The sequence below is a fragment of the Barbus barbus genome (assembly GCF_936440315.1).
Source record: "Barbus barbus genome assembly, chromosome: 31".
Lineage (NCBI taxonomy): Eukaryota > Metazoa > Chordata > Actinopteri > Cypriniformes > Cyprinidae > Barbus > Barbus barbus.
Genome location: NC_136759.1, coordinates 21,082,664 through 21,102,189, shown reverse-complemented (window position 1 = coordinate 21,102,189; position 19,526 = coordinate 21,082,664). Strand labels below are relative to the sequence as shown.

Below are 19,526 nucleotides of genomic sequence, written 5' to 3'. Positions count from 1 at the left end.
CCCTTATGACTGGTCACATATGGGTTTAGAGTAGTATGAGGCGAGTAAATGACAGAATACTGATATTTGACAAATATCTGCTAATAAGCACTGCTGTCTTTATTGTCATACACACAGGTTATAACTCTATTCAGCTGATGGCGATCATGGAGCATGCATACTACGCTAGCTTCGGTTACCAGGTCACCAGTTTCTTTGCAGCATCAAGGTAAATCTATCTAAAACTGGACAATGATTCATTATTTTAACATTTTCTTTGTTTTCTGACTAACCAGGTTGCAAACCTAGTGAAATGCCTTGCAGTAATTTTTGCTTCACTTTGGCACATTCCTTGTACAATTGAATATTTATTGTTTCTCTGTTCTGTTGTATACACTCTTTGCACTGCTTCAGGTTTACTTTTATCTTTCATTATTATTTCTATGATCATGCATTTCCTTAATAAAATATATACAGTGTCTATGGAGATGTGGGAGATAATTTACATTTGACTGCAGGTGGTATTCTGTATACAACTTTGTATGTGACAAATGAAATCTTGAATCATGTCTAGAGGCCATTGACACAGAACGTGTTTTTGCATTCTGCTGTGTTTGACCATTGCAGTCGCGTCTCACTTCTTTTGCAACATCTCATGTGTGACACAACATTTCCCAATACTCGGCGATCAAGTTGAAAGAAGTTCAACTTAAAAAACAACAACAACAAAAAAAACATCTATATATACTGTACCTTTTTTTTTCAGTACTTTTTTCTGGTATATCCTCTGCCATTTATCTGTACAAAAACAGACTTGCTTGATATTATAAACTTTTGATATTTTATTTTAAGATATTATTGTAATTATGACTGTCACTAATGATTATTTTGATAATCGAGTAATTAGTCGATTTTTTTCTGAAAATTAATCGAGTGATCGGATAATTATAATTGATTTTTAAGTTTTTTTTGTAGACCTATGCAAACAATATCCTTTAAAAGTACTTAAAATAAACATATCATAGCAATTAGGCAATAATAATTAGTTCAAATAAAGTATCAAAAGCAAGTAATCGTATGGGTTTACTGAACAAAATGGTTAAAATACATAATGTATTATAAACAATAGAGCTAACGTACATTCCGCATTATAACAAATGCCTGCAGAGGGCGCCAATGGCCTGACGATTTTTTTTAACACCGTACGATCTAATCCTTGCTTCATATTGATGAAACAACATTTAATTCAAATGTCCATTTAATCTTGTGTTTGAGATGCTCCACACATGTAAATGATAACAGTTCGTGTAGAGCAGCATTCACTCTGACACCTACATACTGTAGATAATTAAAGCGCATATATTAAACCTGCATCGCATATATTTTATTTAATTGAATCGTAGAGTTACACAATAGCATTATGCTTTATGGTTGTTTAAAATGGGTTTAATATCATGCAGCTTTGGAAAATGGTCTAATAATGCGTTTCATGGATTCTTGTGCGTGGAATGCGCAACTTCTGGTATTTTGCTGGTTACTCGACACGGGCAAAATGCAATCGAGGATTTTTTAAAGTCGAGTGCTCAAATTGAATCGAGGAATCGTGACAGCCCTAATCGTAATCATAAGCACACTGGTTTGTAGTGCATGTAGTATTACCATTTACCGCAGTTTATGAATCTAGTTATTAAAATATAGTGTCTAATAAAGTCTTGCACATCCAAAGAAAATAGTTAATTCCACATTGCAAAATAAACAGGATACCTTCCATTTTTGTTAGGTCTGATTATTCAACGCTTTAATTTTTTTGCGATTAACTAATGCTGTTGCTGATGAACATGATGCAAGGCGACGACTGCCTGTTTGATGGAGTCAATTAGAATGATGTTAAATGCTCCTAAAATTCAGGATATGAGGGCAAAAAATGCCCTGCATGGGTTTTTGTCATGTATCTATATCATATGTTATAGTTTAGCAATATCACATAAGCAAGACTGCAGTTTTTTTTTTTCCAGAATATCTGCATGCTTGCCAATTAGTGTTGCTTTCGTCAACGAAAATTATGACTAAATATCGTCGTCAACGAACCTTTATCACGTGACGAAAACGAGACGAGACGAAACGTAAATGCTGGTCATGTGACGATGACGATAACTAAATGTATAATGCAATATTGTTGACGAATAAAAACGAGACTAAATGTGGTTTACAAAATAAAAACTATGCTAAAATGTCTCTTCATTTTTGCTGACTAAAATGAGACGAAACAAAATGTTATAACGTTATTTTCGTCTCGTTTAGTCACGTTATTATTATTATTTTGCAGTATTTCTGTTTCCGGTGTCTCACTTCAGGTCGCACTGCGCAGACGCAGGCCATGTCACTTCCTCAAACCCCACTCGCGGCACTATTTTTAAGACGACAGCAAAGTTAAGTCTGACACAGAGAAAGGGACCGATGGCCGGCCAGCCGGGTTTCGTCTTTGGGAGATGTGTGTGTACTTCTTCTAATTACGTTACTTTTTATGGAATGTAATGCATTACTTTAAAGTAAAGTAAAGTAAAGTCGTGACGTATTGTCAAGTATGGTGACCCATACTCGAAATTGGTGCTCTGCGTTTAACCCATCCAAGTGCACACACACAGCAGTGAGTAGTGAACAAATGCACACACACACACACCGTGAACACACACCCGGAGCAGTGGGCAGCCATGCTGCGGCGCCCGGGGAGCAGTTGGGGGTTCGGTGCCTTGCTCAAGGGCACCTCAGTCGTGGTATTGAGGGTGGAGAGAGCGCTGGACATTCACTCCCCCCACCTACAATTCCTGCCGGCCGGGGACTCGAACCCGCAACCTTTCGATTACGAGTCCGACTCTCTAACCATTAGGCCACACTAGTTACGTAACTCGTGTTACTTGTAATGAGTTACCCCCAACACTGCTCTGCACATTCCACGTACTCTATTATAGACCAAGCGAGAATGGAAGCCGTTATTATTGTAATACGCACTTTGTACTGTAGGTTTTTCTCACATGAGGTAATCTGACAGCATTGCATTCAACCCTCCAACAACGCTGACTCTCATTGTGTCGTTGTGGCTTTGGAGAGTGATTTGCAGGGAGGGTGGGATCTTATGCTTTCAAAGCTAGCTTTCTATTGCTAGCCTCTCCGAAATCGCCTAATTTTAACACAATAATGATTTTAAATTATCTGATGTGTGATTTAATTAATCAGCACATCATGTAAGTTATTAGATCAAAATTTGAATCATTTGACGGCCATATTTTTTTCTATTCCTCTCCCCTGTATCTCACATTTTTAAAGACAAAAACGCACTACTTTTACTAACCATCAAGTAACTTAAAGGGTTAGTTCACCCAAAAATTTTAATTCTCATTAATTGCTCACCCTCATGTCGTTCCAAACCCGTAAGACCTTCGTTCATCTTCAGAACACAAATTAAGATTTTTTTGATAAAATCGCAGAACTCTCTGACCCACCATAGACAGCAAAGATATCACCACTAACAACGCACAGAAACGTAGCAAGGACATCGGTAAAATAGTCCATGTGACATCAGGGGTTCAACTGTAATTTTACAAAGCCACGAGATTACTTTTTGTGTGGCAAAGAAGCAATTCAGAAATTCTTCTCCCCGAGTTACTGTCTTCCGTCTTTTGGAAAGTACCTCAAAACGTAATCAACGTATGAGTGTTGTTTACGTTCAGTAGACAGCACTCACATGCTGAATGTGAACAACACTGATTACGTTGGTTACATTCTGTGGTACTCTCCAAAATGGCGGAAGACGGTAACTCAGGGAGAAGAATTGCAAATTAATGACAGAATTTTCATTTTGGGTGAACTATTCCTTTAATAAGTGACTGATCTGGATCACTAACTGACTCTGTGAGCCAAAGTAAAAAAAAAAAAAAGACCCTGGAAATCAACTCTAGGGTGCACTTGTTGACCCTTAATGAAAGAATGCTTTCCTGAGACCCATAACATGGTACAATTCACTCAATTTTATCTTCTTAATGTTCAAAATGAGGTAAATGTAACACCCCTCAGTGAAAACGAAAACGCACACACACCATGAGACTCTGTCCCACATCTGTGGCCCCAAATCACAGAGAGGCTTCTCTGACGGGGCTGATAATCTCCCTGTAAACACATTTGCAGTTAATCCTGTGGAGAGGTAGAGACCTCAGATAAAGGAAGACAGGCAGGAATTCTTTATTTATGTGCTTTATTCCGTCGCTCGCCCTTACCGGCTAGCGCTGAAGACAGCCTATAGCGCGAGTATAATGTATACAGAGTAATTTCACCCATGATTTATCTCCCTGAGCCGTTTAAAAAGTGCAAGGTCTGGATGCTGGGAAGGGGGCGGAGGCCGAGGGGAGGGGTATTGTTGTCACCCTGCATCACGTTTGCCGGGGCAAAGCGATATGATGATAGCTGGAGGACAGATGAAGCTTCTTGGAGCAATTACATGGAGGAGATGCGTGAGGAAGCGCTGATGGAAACGCGCCGCTCTTGCCCTTTGTTCCACAAGGAGCAGTACGTCACCCCGAATGGAGGCTTTGACCTCTGCTCAGCCACCATGACGGTGTAAACGATCTGAGATTGATTTTTCTTTACTGCCATATTTGTTTGTTTTTACACGGCAATTGGGCGGCACGGTTGATGTATTTGCACATGTGTCGTTCTGCTGGCGCTGCTAAACACAGCTGTTGTGTAGAGGGGATTTTTCTGAGATAAACACATGCATACAGACGTAATGTGGCAGATCTGGGATGGTATCCAGAAGGTTGTAGGTTTGAATCCCACAAGACAGATCCATGAAGTATCGCCACTGCACCACTTAAGGGGGGACTATAATTGCTTTGCTTGTTTCAAGTGGATGAGCATGATTAGTGATTAGGTGTAACTGTTTTGCGGAGTAACGGAAGATTGGATAGACATTTTTTTGGGAAAAAACACTTATTCTTATAAACCTATTCTTTCATTTTATTTTCTGTTTGGCCTTAGTTTATTGGTTTTCGTTAGTTTTTACTCTGATTTTAACTTTTTATAACTTTTTTTTTTAACAGTATCTTGTAGTTTATTTATTTATTTTATTTTTGGACTGCCATAGGTGTGTTAACAAAATTGCACTTCTCAGGGCAGTGTTATGCCAATTTTCATGTTGAAATTACAAATAAAAAACAAAAATCATCACATTTTCTGTTTGGAAAAACTTAAATTATTGTTGTATTTCTATATGTAATATAGTATTAAGATTAGATTACATGTGAATATTGAATATTATGTAGATATTTTTATTATATTAAGTTGGCTAAAGTCCAGTTATATTTGAAATTATTAAAAAAATATTAAGTTTTCAGAGCTATAAAAATATCAAAAGGACCTTTATTTATTTATTTAGTTTTTCTACCTTTATTCAAATTGAGGCCTATTTTATTATCTATTTTATGTTTATTCTTAATCTAAGTTAAGAAGAAATGGCTTAAGTTGTTTGTGCATGTCGCTTGTAAGTAACATAAACAAAGCTCATTTTCAATCGTCAGCCATTATTACAGCTCTAACTGTAAAGCCGAGTCCATAAATGTTTCACATTTTCATCGAGCAGATGTTCTGTATTCTGAAATCCTACCAGCACATCTTGTGTTTTGCGATAAACTCAGAAAGATATGTCTATACTTTTGAAAGAATTGGTCTTAAACTTACCAGCACATCTTGTTTTGCGATAAACTCAGAAAGATATCTCTATACTTTTGAAAGAATTGGTCTTAACAGTCAAACTGCTGCTAGTTTCAAGCTTAACCCAAGACGAAGAGCTTGCAGCTTGACAGACAACCTCTGCCCAGACTGCTCTGATATCTGCCTTCATCTGTTCTTCTCTCCAGTCGTTACGGCACCCCAGAGGAACTCAAGGAGCTGATTGACGTGGCTCATTCTCTGGGTATCATCGTCCTGCTCGATGTGGTGCACAGCCACGCATCCAAGAACACAGAAGACGGGCTGAGCCGCTTTGATGGCTCTGACTCCTGTTTCTTCCACAGCGGGCCCCGTGGAGAACACAGCCTCTGGGACAGCAGACTCTTCAACTACTCTGGGTGAGACTCAAGTTTGTTTTTCACATTTCAAACACCCTACGCTTCATGCTTCACGTAAGTTACACGGCTCTCTCATCATACAATACCTTTTGTAACACAGCGTTGTGCAACACAACACAGGCGCTCTTCTAAAATCTAGGCTGCGTTCCAAAACCTAGTGATCTGCCTACAGAAGCAGCATAGACACGCTTTCAACTGGAAGGCTGTTCTGGTAATTATGCTGCTTTCGAAGATACCTTGTTTTTTGCCAAATTGTTCTCCAGGGCCTGATAATCTCCCTTAGAAGCTACAGTTGAAATTTAGTTTTAACTGATACTTTACAAGAAATATGAAAGCATTTATGGTAAATTGTCTCTGTAGAAGCAGAAAAATAACTAAAAAATTTCTAAAGCATGCATTGCTGCACAGAAGTTTAGTGAAAAAATTGGTTGGAAATTTGATGGACAATGGACCCTTTTAACAAACCGTGCTTCAAACAATCTATGCTTGTGTTTATATGAGTCGCGTCGCACATGTTTCTGAAGCAGCTCTCCGCACTGCTTTTGTAAAGATACATGCACACGCCTCCTTCGATTAAATATAGTCAAAATCTGTCAAAATCCCATCAAATGTTTTTGTCACATAACATCTGTTAATGGAAACGCGGTCATTTCGCAATACCTTTTTATCGACATTTATAAAATATCGCCAAAGTTTTGCGCAAATCTGTAATGGAAACGCGCCTACGCTATTGATACAAATACTTCAGCTAAAATAATAAAACAAATAAAAAAATAATGTCTAAGTTAATACTGGTTCAAAACAATCACTTTAGCAAAGTGTGTACTATTTTCTGCTTATTTAGAAAAATGAATGTTCAATAAATATACTGTCATTAAAGGGGTCATATGACATTACTAAAAAGAACATTATTTTGTGTATTTGGTGTAATGCAGTGTTTATGCGGTTTAAGGTTAAAAAACACATTATTTTCCACATACTGTACATTATTGTTGCTCCTCAATGCTCTGCCTTTCTGAAACGCATCGATTTTTAAAAAGCTCTAGCGTTTTAATAGTCAGTAGCAGAAATGTACTTACAGGCTGTGAGTCAGAAGCGCCAGACTGTCCTTGCAAAGTTGGAATTGTCCCACTTTACAGAAACAGCCTTTGTGCAAGCCAGCATTGTAGGCTACTCTTCCAGGTTCAGGAAACAGTTCTCCGTAAAATGCGCTGCACACACTCTAATATTTGGGTTGAACTGTTCTGGAACAGTGTTGTAAATACAACTTAACCACTGATTTCTAGTTGTGTCCTCTTTTGGAAGCCCAAACAAAGTACTTTCGCTTTCACAACGAAACACAGCGTCTCCAGGACATGGCGCCGGCGGCAGCAACAGTACTATGTTGTTTGTGATTCTTTTTTATTTTTCTCCTCTCAACGGCATAGGCAGCTAAGTTTTTTTGAAAGCCCCTTTTTGCAGTGGTGAAATACCCATTTCAGTCATTATTATTGTGTGAATGACAATATATTCACAATATTGTGTGAATGTGCAGTTTTTAATTGTCAGTCTTTGTACACATTGAGGCACATCACATTTTGAATGCATCTCAATGTTTTCTTTTGCATCTTATGCCTTGAATGCCACTTTTAAGAAGCTTCCAAGATCCCTGTTCATTCCCGTTGCATGTTTCAAAGCACTTATATGATAGAATTACATTCAAATGACAGCACTAGTTATTTTGAATATTTTGCATATCCTTAATGTTTCTTTGCTCTAATGTCTAATTTTAACCACTCAAGTTTACTGTTCTGGAACTATGCGCATTTATAAGTATGTGTGTGTGTTCTTGAGTTGTGCTCACAGGTCATATCTCTGTAATTAATTATGTGGCATGGAATTATGCTTCCATAATTAGTTCACCTCATCAGCACTTTTGTTTGCCCATAATCAAGCATTAACATGTCCTTATCTCACGCAATGGAATATTCATGTAAAATTCTTAAAGCTTTTAAAGATGCTTTCTGTTTATTAATAATCATTGCAGTATTTGCCTATTTAGACTCATTCATCTCTGAAAACAAAGGGACAATGCACAAGCGCTAAGAGGCTTAGAAAAGCAGAACCCACAGTAGACCAAGTTGGAGGAACAGTTCTGTCATTATTTACTCACCATCATGTCGCTCCAAACTCGCTAGACTTTCTTCCATCGAACACAAAACCAGAACTTTCCGCTGATTAAAAAATAGTTTGGAATGACATTAGAGTAAATAATTCATGACTTTACATTTTAGGGTGAACTGTATCTTTAAATTCCAAGAACATGCCATTGTCACAGTAAGGCAAGTAGTTAGAACTTATGTTTGACCTGGTCAGTTTTTCATCATTATAGCTTAAAATGCACTGCGTTTCTGTAGACATTAGGTTTTCATCACAACCATATGCCAGCTAATATGTTAATTTCCCTTTTCCCCCACTCTCGAGCCCATACTGAGCGAGTCTTTAAATTGGAACACCTACTGTACTCTCTTTGCCTCTGGCAGTATTCCCATAGTACCGTCTTGGGCTGACAGCAATTACTTCAATGTTGTATATGAAACCTTTCTGCCAAAGCGCAGTGTGAATTCTCCATCAATATGTCCTCCTTCATTGTTCACTCCCTTTGTCTCTGAAGTCTTGCATGGTAAATATGCTATCTAGAATTCAACTAATCACTTTCAAAATGCAATAATTGCCACACTGTTCTATTCGATATGATGTGCTCGGAATAAGAAATATTGGCCATTTAAAAACTGATCAGATACTTTTCTCCAAGTATACTTATTGGTGAAATATTTTCAATAATTTTGACTTAATCACAATAAATAATTATTCTGCCTTGTAATGGAGTTCAATAACCTAACTTAAGTCTTCTGTTTCCAAGTAACGGAAATGTCTTGCATTAATATACAATTAAACCAGCTCACATATCTGCTATTTAAAGATTTATATTTTGGAGAATATTGGACAGTAAGTAGTGCAGAGTAAGTACAGAGTAGAAAGGAAGGAACTGTTTGTTTTATGAACAGTTTTGGGGAGTAACTAGTTATGTAATTTAATTACAAAACAAATGTAACTGTAATCAGTTACTGAGAAAAAAAAAGTGTAATTAAATTAGGTACTTAACAATTACAAAGGGGGTTGCATATGTTTAAGGAATTTAGGACACTGTAAGGTTAACCCTGCCTGCTTTAAATGTTTGAAAATAATATAATAATATTCATTAGAAATTTAGAAAAGTAATCAGTTACATTAATAAAGTAATTGAAATACTTGCACTACTTATTACATTCTAAATAGGGTAACTTGTAATCTGTATCTTATTACATTGCCAAAGTAACCTTCCCAACACTGTTTACCGCTTGTGATTATGACAGTTATTAAGAAACTCTTCTAAAATGACTCTATAGTTAATCAGCATAACTTTAAATGATGATATAAGCAGGCATAGTTATTTTGACTTTATATATGACTATATGGGAATTTTCACTTCACTCTGAAATTTGCATATGCCAAACGTTTGATTCGTTAGTTATGAGTGATTCTGTTTTTGATACACAAATATCACATTCTTTTTATGGTTTTATGGTGCACTCATATTTATATCCATGTGTATACAGAATCGTCATCTAGATCACTTAACCATGAAATTTTCACTTATTCGTCAAAGCAAAAGGTCTTACGAATGTGAAATGAATCTCAAGAGATGCACTTGACATCTGGCTGAGTGGAAAGTGCATTTTGGATTGGTTTCTGACAGGTTTCATTAAGAGCATGTTTTCTTCCTGATGGAAAAGAACTTCAGTGGTTTTTGTTCTCGAAAAACCAACTTTACAAATTAGAGCAAACTGTAGGAGTGTTTCCAAAAAAAAAAAAGAGTATGTTGGTTTGCTGTCACAACAGTTGACTCTTAACTAGGCTTTTTTAAACAAATCTCACAATTTTGACATCAAGCATGTGTGTATTACGTGTGAATACTGTTTACAGTTGACAAAGTGTATAATTGGAAGACAAAGCCTCCATTTAAGGAGCTGATTTAAAAATAAATAAAACAAAACAATAAAAAACGTATCTTTTAAAGCTGACGGTTAAAAAGCAGAATGTGTTTGGTCATTAATAACTAAAAGACAGTTAGTGTGAAACAACTGAGTTTCTGAAAATTGTTTCAGTTTTGTGATTTTAGCATTGTGAATCTATCAGAAGTTATGCAAAGAGGCTAATATTGTAGGAGCAGGACAGTTAAAAACACATTGGACAGGAAAAATTGGTTCATGTGCAATAAAACGGTCCATTTAATGCAAAGCTTCATTTATTTAGACCTTCGTCAAATACATTTCTCATTGCACTTGCTGGATTTTATTGTGGAGACATTTTTGCCAGTGTACTAGGTAAAATATCACCAAAACAAAAAAAGCAATAAGCTATATCAAGCTTATAAAAAAGTAATCCCACTTGAATAGTGTTGAAGTCTAATAACAAAAATAAAAATGAATAAATGTTTATGCAGCCTATAAGTCTTTATTTAATGCCCATGGTAATTGTATCATTTTTTTTTATCACAATCTGCTCTGATGATAAATCAGTAACAGCTGTGAGCTTGTTTTGGCATCAGCACAGCAAATCTATGAGGGGCTGTTAAGCACATAAAGCTAATTCCCTAGAAAGTAATGACATTGTCCTTTTATTTTACAGCTCAGAAACATGCAAGTCCTTGATCAAGTACACATGCATTTGAAACAATACGAACAAAGCCCATGTATGACAGTCTACATCTAAAACTATGTGTTCTAATGTTAGCTGAACACGTCTCGGACATGCCCCACGAGAGCTACGATAATGAAAGACTGAACATATCAAAACGAGAATCGCTAACCGCAAAACATCATGCGTGTAAATGGACTGAAGAACAACAATTGACAAAAATGGGTCTTAAATTTGCAGTAGCTCAAATTGCCCTGGTGTGTCACAGTATCAGAGACGTGTTGACAATCCTTCGCTCTCAACAGTTTGGGCTTCCATTCTCACACACACACACAATGTATGCAGCTTCACGGATGCCGCCCGATGCCCTGTTCTCCAAATCATTACTGTCATTGCAGCGGTAAGCTCTACAAAAGAGTACGGCACTTTAGCCGCTAGCTGGCTCTGACCCTAATGGCCCTCACGGTAAACCCAAACCTATTGATTGGTGCTCTCGCAGCGCGTGATAATTAAGTTTCTCCTCTTCTTCTTCCACGGCTGTAAGCTCACCTCATCACACATTAAGAGACAGACCGGCCGCCTCCGTGGAGTCTATCAATGCCTTTTTGAACCCACATTTAATAAGCGCATGCCAAAAGCTGCTGCCGCCAATACATTATCCAGTGTTAGTGTCAGACGGCGCAGAGATTCAGTAATAAGAGCCAAGCTGCAGTTTCATTACTTATTGAGCTTGTGCCGTTTTCAGAGGGACTCATTAGATGGGCCGCAGACATATGCCACAACCAGCAGCCATCTGAAGAGTCATTTGTAAAAGCCCGAAGGAACGCCCCGGTGTCATCGCTGGTTCATTTGTCTGTTTTTCTTGTTGCCGTTTGTTTGGAGGCATCTCGGTGTCGGGTTCTCTATTAATTCCTGCTTTTGTGAAGATGAATCGCGGAAAGGCCGTTCCTGGTGGCGACTGCGATGGCACAGCATTGTGTTAATCAAGCAACTTTGAAACAGGCATTGGCAAGCTTTGCAACAGATGCACCATTGACATTGGTGGAAATTGCATTGAAATAAGGGACTCTTTTTTTAGTAGAATCAAGCAATCATTGTTGTCCCTTGATTCTACATGACATGGGAATAAAGGACTTTCTTGGTGCAGAAACTTTCGAGAACAAATGGCTGGCTGGAAGAATAACTTTGAGATGTTTGACCGTGAACTTGACCTTGAGACTCCAAGCTCAATTGAGAAGTGGGGCAGTGTGTCAGGTGAGGAATTGTCCTTCACAATCAACCGCAAACTAAGTTGCTTCTGTCTGTTTCACATATACAAGCAAGCAGAACTTTTTTTTTGTTTGCTTGTGATTTGTATTTCAGGTTCTCTTAGTACCTAACTTTAACGTAACTTCATATTAGTTATGTTTCTCATAATTTCAAGATGTTTTTGACTGCGAATTTGACCTTGAGCCTCCATGTCCAAGTCAAAAAGGTGGCGTGGTAGGGGCTGTATTTCTTGATTTACAGAAGACGTTTGATACAGTAAATCATAATATTCTTTTACAAAAATTACTCAATTTAAATTTTTCAACAAAATCTGTAAATTTAATTGAGTCTTATCTCTCTTCCCGTTCTCAGGTAGTAAAATTTGATAATTACAAATCTAATTCGCGATTCCTTTCAACTGGCGTTCCACAAAGGTCCATATTGGGGCCAATTCTCTTCAGCATGTATATTAATGATTTACCAATGGTGTGTCAACAATGTAATATCATAATGTATGCTGACGATACAGTCATTTTCACGCATGGTAAAAATGCAGAAGAGGTTGTAAATAAGTTGACACATGTTCTGGCAAAAATCATATCCTGACTCGATCAGTGTCATCTGAAATTAAACGTGTCAACAACAGCTTGTATGTTCTTTTCTAAAGGACATAGTGTTGATATAAAACGGGATATTTTCATTTCAGGAGAGAGATTACAGGTTGTCTCAGAAAATAAATATTTAGGGGTTCATTTGGACTCATGTCTTGGTTTTAAACCGTATATAAAAAGGTATGTAAAAAGGTCAAATTTAATTGTTAATTTTCGGTTTATTAGAAACACTTTATCAAACAAGGCTGCAAAGGTATATTTTCATTCTATGATTCTCTCTTACATCACTTATTGTCTAACAAGTAGGTCTAATACATATGCTATAGTCCTAAAACCATTGGAATTATTGTATAAACAAGCACTTAAAATTTTAGATAAACTATTTATTTTTCACCTTTGTCATATTTTAAATACATATAACCTGCTTAGCTGGGAAAATATCTCTAAATTTAAAAATGTTTGTTTAGTGTATACGATTATGCATGGTTTTAAGCTCATCCTCCTCTGGCTGATTTTATTACATTTAATTCTATTGAAAACAGAGTAACTACAGGTGCAGCTAAAGCTGATTGCATAATTCCATATAGAAAAACCACGTTTGGTCAAGCTGTTTTTTCATTCAGAGCATCATATAAATATAAACATCTATTATTTAACATTCTAACAGTTTGAGATTCAGTGGAGCCAGCTGGTCCAAATAAACTGGGTACTGAGCCATCTTTCAAGAGCAAGCGTTTTTTTTTTTATTCCTGCGTTGAACTCTTCGAGATTAGAGAAGCAGTCATCAGTAAAATTACATGTTTGAGTTACATGAACATAGAATATAGGTGGAATTATGCAAATGTGTTAGTGGTAGGGTGACCATACGGGCTACTTTTATGGGACACGTCCTTACCAGGATTTCTATATTGCCAAAAATATCCAGGTTTTGGCTGTTTTCGCTGTGCAGACCGATCATTGTATGACATCCGCAAGAGCTATAGAGAGCAGACGGCTCTTTATGCTTTCGAATCGCGCTTGCTGTACTTTGATGTCATACAACTATCAGTCTGCGTAGCGGTACTTCAAGTCGAATGAATGAATGAACACACCTAACATATTCTCCGTAGATCCCACTTTCTCACGCCCCACAATTGGTCGATTATGTACAGTGCCTGCACGTTATTGATCAGGAAAACTGAGCCAAATACAGAAATCCTGGCCAGGATGTGTCTCGTATGTCCCTATCAGAATGCCCCATTGAAAAGTGGTGTGTCAGGTGGGGAATAGTCCTTCACAGTCTACCCCAATGTTACTTCCGTCAGTTTCACATGTACAAGAAAGCAAGCCCCTGCTGCTTAACGTTGTCCTTTGTGTTTGTTGTGATTTGTGTTTCTTGGTCTATCAGCACAGTCTATTAAAATGCATGACGATTGACAGAATAAGATGTATCCAGTATCCCTGTTTGCTTGTCTTCATCATGTAAAAGGCACCGTTTTGACATGCAAAAGTCATGAAAACAAGGTGATTTCATGGAAACATCTGGTGCATACTCCATTAAGCTCTGTTATGCACAGTGTTTCTCTGGCATCTACAGGGAAATGCGAACAGCCAGTGTTTGAGGTCTTAGCCCTTGTAGTGGAGATCTAACTAGCCCAGAGACATCCGCTGGGCTGCACTTCATGGCTTCCTGTGGCTCCTCTAATAGGCTGTTTCAAAGAGCAGCAAGGACACCTTGTGAAGGCGAGTAAATTAATCCTCTGTGCCGACACGATGCTCCTCTCCACCTGTCTCCTGAAGGGCAGGCGCACTTCCTCTCGGCCATCGCCGCCGTCTGCCCTCTCTCTGCCGCTCGAGAGGTCTCAGATGTGTGACTTCAGAAGGCTCTTTCCATGCTTATCCATCCCTTCCTCCAGTCTCTTGCTGTATTGGCTCATTTGCATCCATTTTTCATCAGTCATCACCGGAATCCCTCTGCACATCAAACGGAGCCAGACCCAAGGCTCTCCGCTTTTGTGGTCTCACATTTCGATCGCGCGTTACATTCACCGAGGCTTATTGCTCTTCTTTTTAATCTGGACTGAGAGGAATGCACAGATTTAATGACTTTGTGGGGCATGCTTAGTATTCCGTGCAAATAGCGGCAAATTTTAATCTGACTTTGTGAAAGATTTCCAATGACAATGGTGGATAAGGTCCCGTGCTCGTGAAGCGGTTCCCCCTCCTTGAATATACATTCCTCATCAGGACGCGTTGCATGTTCTCCCAACACCTCTCAATGAGACTTAATAAACTTTCTATTGAGACAAATGGCGGATTTCACCAGAGGCACAGCTGGATGTTGATGGAGAATGCTAATTCTGACAGTTCTGCACGAATTCCAGAGCGACAAAAAATTGACACAACGGTGGCACTTGTCACATCACTTTATCCAGGTGTTATCCATCTCTTCCCCAATAAACATTAATCTGCACTGCTTGTCTTTTATTGAATGAGCGAAGAAGCCGTTTTGCCAATAGGACAGGCACAGCGTGTGAGATGCGTGAAATGAGGTGCCTCAACCGTCGTTTCCCACAAGGCCCGGCTGTTCGCCATCTCTCAGACTGTCAGATGCCATCGTTTCACCGCTGCGCCTTGTGTGAAATGACCTGTCAAGGTTGTAAATGTATTTGTTCTCATGCAGGTTGACTGTAATGTTGAGGATGCAGGGATTTATACGTTTCCTCCTCCTGCGATCTTCCTTGCACCTGAGACTTGGGTTGCAATATCAGGTACAAGAAATGCAAATAAGGTCAGAGTCCCCCTTTGAGAGATTATCCTCGGTTTTAGCGTATTCTTGTAGTGTTAATTCGTAACTGTCTAGGAACCAGTGCTTATGACAGATTTAGCGTACTGTGTAGCAAGGTCATTTTATGTTTATCATCACACTTGTCTTTTTCCTGTCATTCTTTCCCCAAGGATGAATGTGGAGTTGAGACAGATTATCAGCTATTTGGCTCTGAGGAAATGTCTTTCTTTTCTTTTTTTCTTGCGTTGAAGGGCTTGACTACCAATGCAAGCCATTTCATTGATATTCAACGTATATGTTGTCATTGAGCGCTCATGGTAAATGGTAGTGATGTGGGGAAATCGTGAAGGGAAACTCATAATCGAATATAACAGCATTTTACCGTCCTTCCAGACACCCTTGAAGTCGTATGTAATCTGGTTAAGGCGAAAACTGGCCCATTTGTCAATTTGTAGCCATAGTGTTGTCGGTACTCCTTAATCTCAGCGTTACTGTTGGTCTCAAGTAGATTTTTGTGGTCTGTGGGATGTCAATGCTGTGGTAGCTGCAGTTTACAGTATGGTGTTCTCACCATGTTAGCCATTTAAGTCATATGCATCATATTTAATACATGGGTTTGTATGGCTTCAATATCATAAACGAGATAAATACTTTCCCAAGAAAGTGTATATAGTATGTGATCTATTTCGATGTCTTCTGCCCTCCGGTGGATTATCCATGCTCTTCAGAAATATTATAATTTCTGAAATGTTTGCATCCTACTTTTTTTTTTTTTTTTTTAAGGAGAGAAATCTTTAATTTAAGCAACAGTTTATTTTATTATTTTTTTTTTTCAAAATGAAAATGTACAACATTTAAGCAGCTTATTCTTGATATTTCATTCAGTATATATAGTAAAAATTATTTCATCATTGTTATATAATTTTTGTTTTCTGATTGTATATATATTGTATAAAAATGTTATTTGACTCATTTTGTATAAATGTTCAATAGGCGAATCACTTAGTTTTTTGAGAACTCTTACTTTTATGTCAGACTTTACAGTGTTTATCTAGGTTAATGTGTATTTCTGTATAATTATTCATTGTTAATTCATGTTCATTCATGAAACGGCAAGTAATAATAAATGATGACATTTAAAATGTTTAAATTTACTAGAAGCTACTAACCAAGATTAATAAAAATGTTGCCAAGTATGAAATTTATCTCAAACCACATACCAACCGCACATAATCTTATTGCTTCATTAATATAAAACAATGATAATGCTTTATTTTAAGAACCAATTCTCACTTAACTGGCATGCATATTACTAACATATTGAGTGTTTATTAATAAATGCATATCAATGCTTTATTCTGTATGACCATATTTTAGATCCCTTAATCCTACCCCATACCTACACTTAAAAACTACTTTACTAACCATTATTAAGCAACATATTAGGAGTTTATTGAGGTTTAGTTAACAGTGAGAATTGGACCTTAAAATATAGTGTGACCAAAATAGCTACTAAAATTAAATGCGGCCCATGGGCCTAAAAGGACCCTATGGCCTGTGAGCTTTCCAAAGCCAAGTAGCATAGCCCTGCTTTACTATCACACCTGACAAAAGCTTTGTACTCACTGCACTCCCAACAGGACTTGCCCATAAGGAATAACAGCCATTCTTTTGGGTTTATTGTGCAGGTGTGGCTTTGTCATGGCTTTACCCCTCAGTCCCACAAAAACACATTGTGTGTTTGGCCTCTGCGTTGTGTGTTGATCACAGTATAATCTATTTATCACCCACAGCCCTGCGTGACCGCCCATGCCGCACTCTTATCAGATTACCACAGCCCCCTAGTATTGGGAGAGCCAACCCGGAGTTGCAAACTCGCCATTTGCAACTTTATGAAACGGCGCCGCAGATATCTACATCAGCATTTTCCCCCATGGCTTGGAAAACTACAATCTACCCCGGCGCTGATTCACTCCTCATGCAGAACCAATTGCGAACTGCTCAGTCCTGGAAGAAGCTTTGGGGGATTTGCGCCTGGCCAACGGGGACTTGTATCCATATATTTGATTTGGCATACATGAATGTTGCTGCCTAGATCAGCACAGTGCTGAATGCATCAAGCCGAAGCACGGAATGACTCCAAATGAAGGCTGTAGCTCCTTATACCGTGCTAATGTTATCAGACATCTCCACAGTTTTGCAGACTTGATTGTGTGAGGAGGTTCATAAGTTATTCTGAATAGCTTCAAGTTCCAGTGTGAGTGTCAAAAGATGGTTCATTTCCATATTTTCTAATTTTCTGCTACCTGGGCCTCTTGTCATTGTTGTAGAAGTTTAGAAGAGAAGAATCGAGGTTGAAGAGTTCATGCGCACATTCCTGCCATCAAATACAGTTTAAGATGTAGGATTAGTGCTAGCCCATCTCCGTTGGGGCCGCTCGAATCATTCCAGCCAGAACTGGCTGCATCGTAAGTGTCATATTGTCCTTCTTCTGACAATAACATTAAGGATGCCGTAGCGTGAATCGGAGCGCTTGGCATTTATAAAACTCTCAGGCGAGATGATGGTGTTCTTTCGCGCTCTTTAATTCGGCTTCACACGGTTGAGGTGCTTTACCTTGCTCCGCGTCCGCTTTGCATGGTGCCAGAGGACCCCCGCGCTCGCATTTTAACTAAGTTTCTATGGCAACATGGCCATTACTCCAAGTTGTTGAGGATGCTCAGCTGGATGGGGCTGGTCACAAGTGCCTACACATATCATCCAAACACCAGGATACAGACATACTTTAGGGATGAGTTGATTCCAATTTCTCATCCTGACGGTTAATTTATGCTCATAGCCGCATGCCGCAGGAATCTGATTGGGGTACCCGACGAGGAGATAGAGTGCATTGATATTCATTTCTAGGTTTCAAACATGGACGGAGGGAGTCACACTTGCAGGTACAGCTTTTCAAAAATATATGTGGGGAAAACATTTGCATAGATTAATATGCAACAAGAGGCAGGAGTTCGCAGTCTTTTGGGTTGTGATGGATTTTTAAAGTACCTAAATTCTTGGGACCCTACATTCCATCACTGACATACACTGTCTGTTCTTAAAGGGAGGGTTCAATTACTCCATGATTTACTCACACTCAAACCATCATAGGTATATATGACTTTCTTTTTTCAGACGAATACAATCTGAGTTATATGTCCTGGCTCTTCCAAGCTTTATAATGGAAGTGAATAGTGGTTAAGATTTTGAAGCCCATCATTAAAAGTGCTCCAGATGGCTCCGAGGGGTTAATAAAGGCCTTATGAAGTGAATCGATGCATTTGTGTGAAGAGTAATATCCATGTTTAAATCTTTATAAACCATAATCTCTAGCTTCCGCTAACTGCCGTACACTCATTCATGAGAGAGTGGCGTTCCAGCAGATGACATAGGATGAAGGTGGAGCATAAGCTCCGATGAGAATCTATGAGTCTTGCAAGAACAAAGTTTTGTTTCAAGCTAAGGAAAACCAGTCTCCTCTTGGCTTATATTGAAATCCTCAAACAAATCCTTATACAAGTAAAATCTCTCGTTTATAAAAAAGAAAATCTCTCGTTTTGTACTTCTAATTTATGATCGGTGTTTTGTTTTGATCTCTCCTCTGCGCTATACTAAAACTGGAAGAGTTTACTTTGGTTATTTGAAAAGTTCCGTGACCGTATTGTCCAAACGATTCCATTCACATGGATCCGCGAGTACGACTAAAAATACTGTATTATGCATGCCAGGCCAGTAGTTGGCGGTCACATTGTAAAGAAAGAAACAATAGGCACATACGCACTTATTGACTGAACATCTAAAATGTATGCGCATGATGTCGTAAATTTTCCAAAATTTACGTTTTTGTAGTTTTAACATAGATTATAGCGTTAACATTTTCAAAAACTGGAAACCCATTTTTAAAAGTTTGCATTTATATACTCCCAAAATGCAATTGTCATGTAAATGAATGTCCAACAAACATAAAAAGGTTTCATTAAAAAAAATAAAAAAATGGTATTGGGTAAAAATCCAGCGAATGGGGAAGTCTTTCATCCTCATGCA

At 38.2% G+C, this 19,526-nt stretch overlaps 1 protein-coding gene across 1 annotated transcript in view; it reads left to right on the top strand.

Annotated features, from left to right (window-relative positions):
* Positions 1-19,526, top strand: part of LOC306851571 (1,4-alpha-glucan-branching enzyme-like) — a 153,014-nt gene that overhangs the window by 46,472 nt on the left and 87,016 nt on the right. Inside the window, exons 6-7 of the mRNA XM_079387902.1 lie at positions 118-208; positions 5,889-6,098. Of these exons, the coding sequence (XP_079244028.1) occupies positions 118-208; positions 5,889-6,098 (301 nt within the window). The remainder of the gene's footprint in view (positions 1-117; positions 209-5,888; positions 6,099-19,526) is intronic.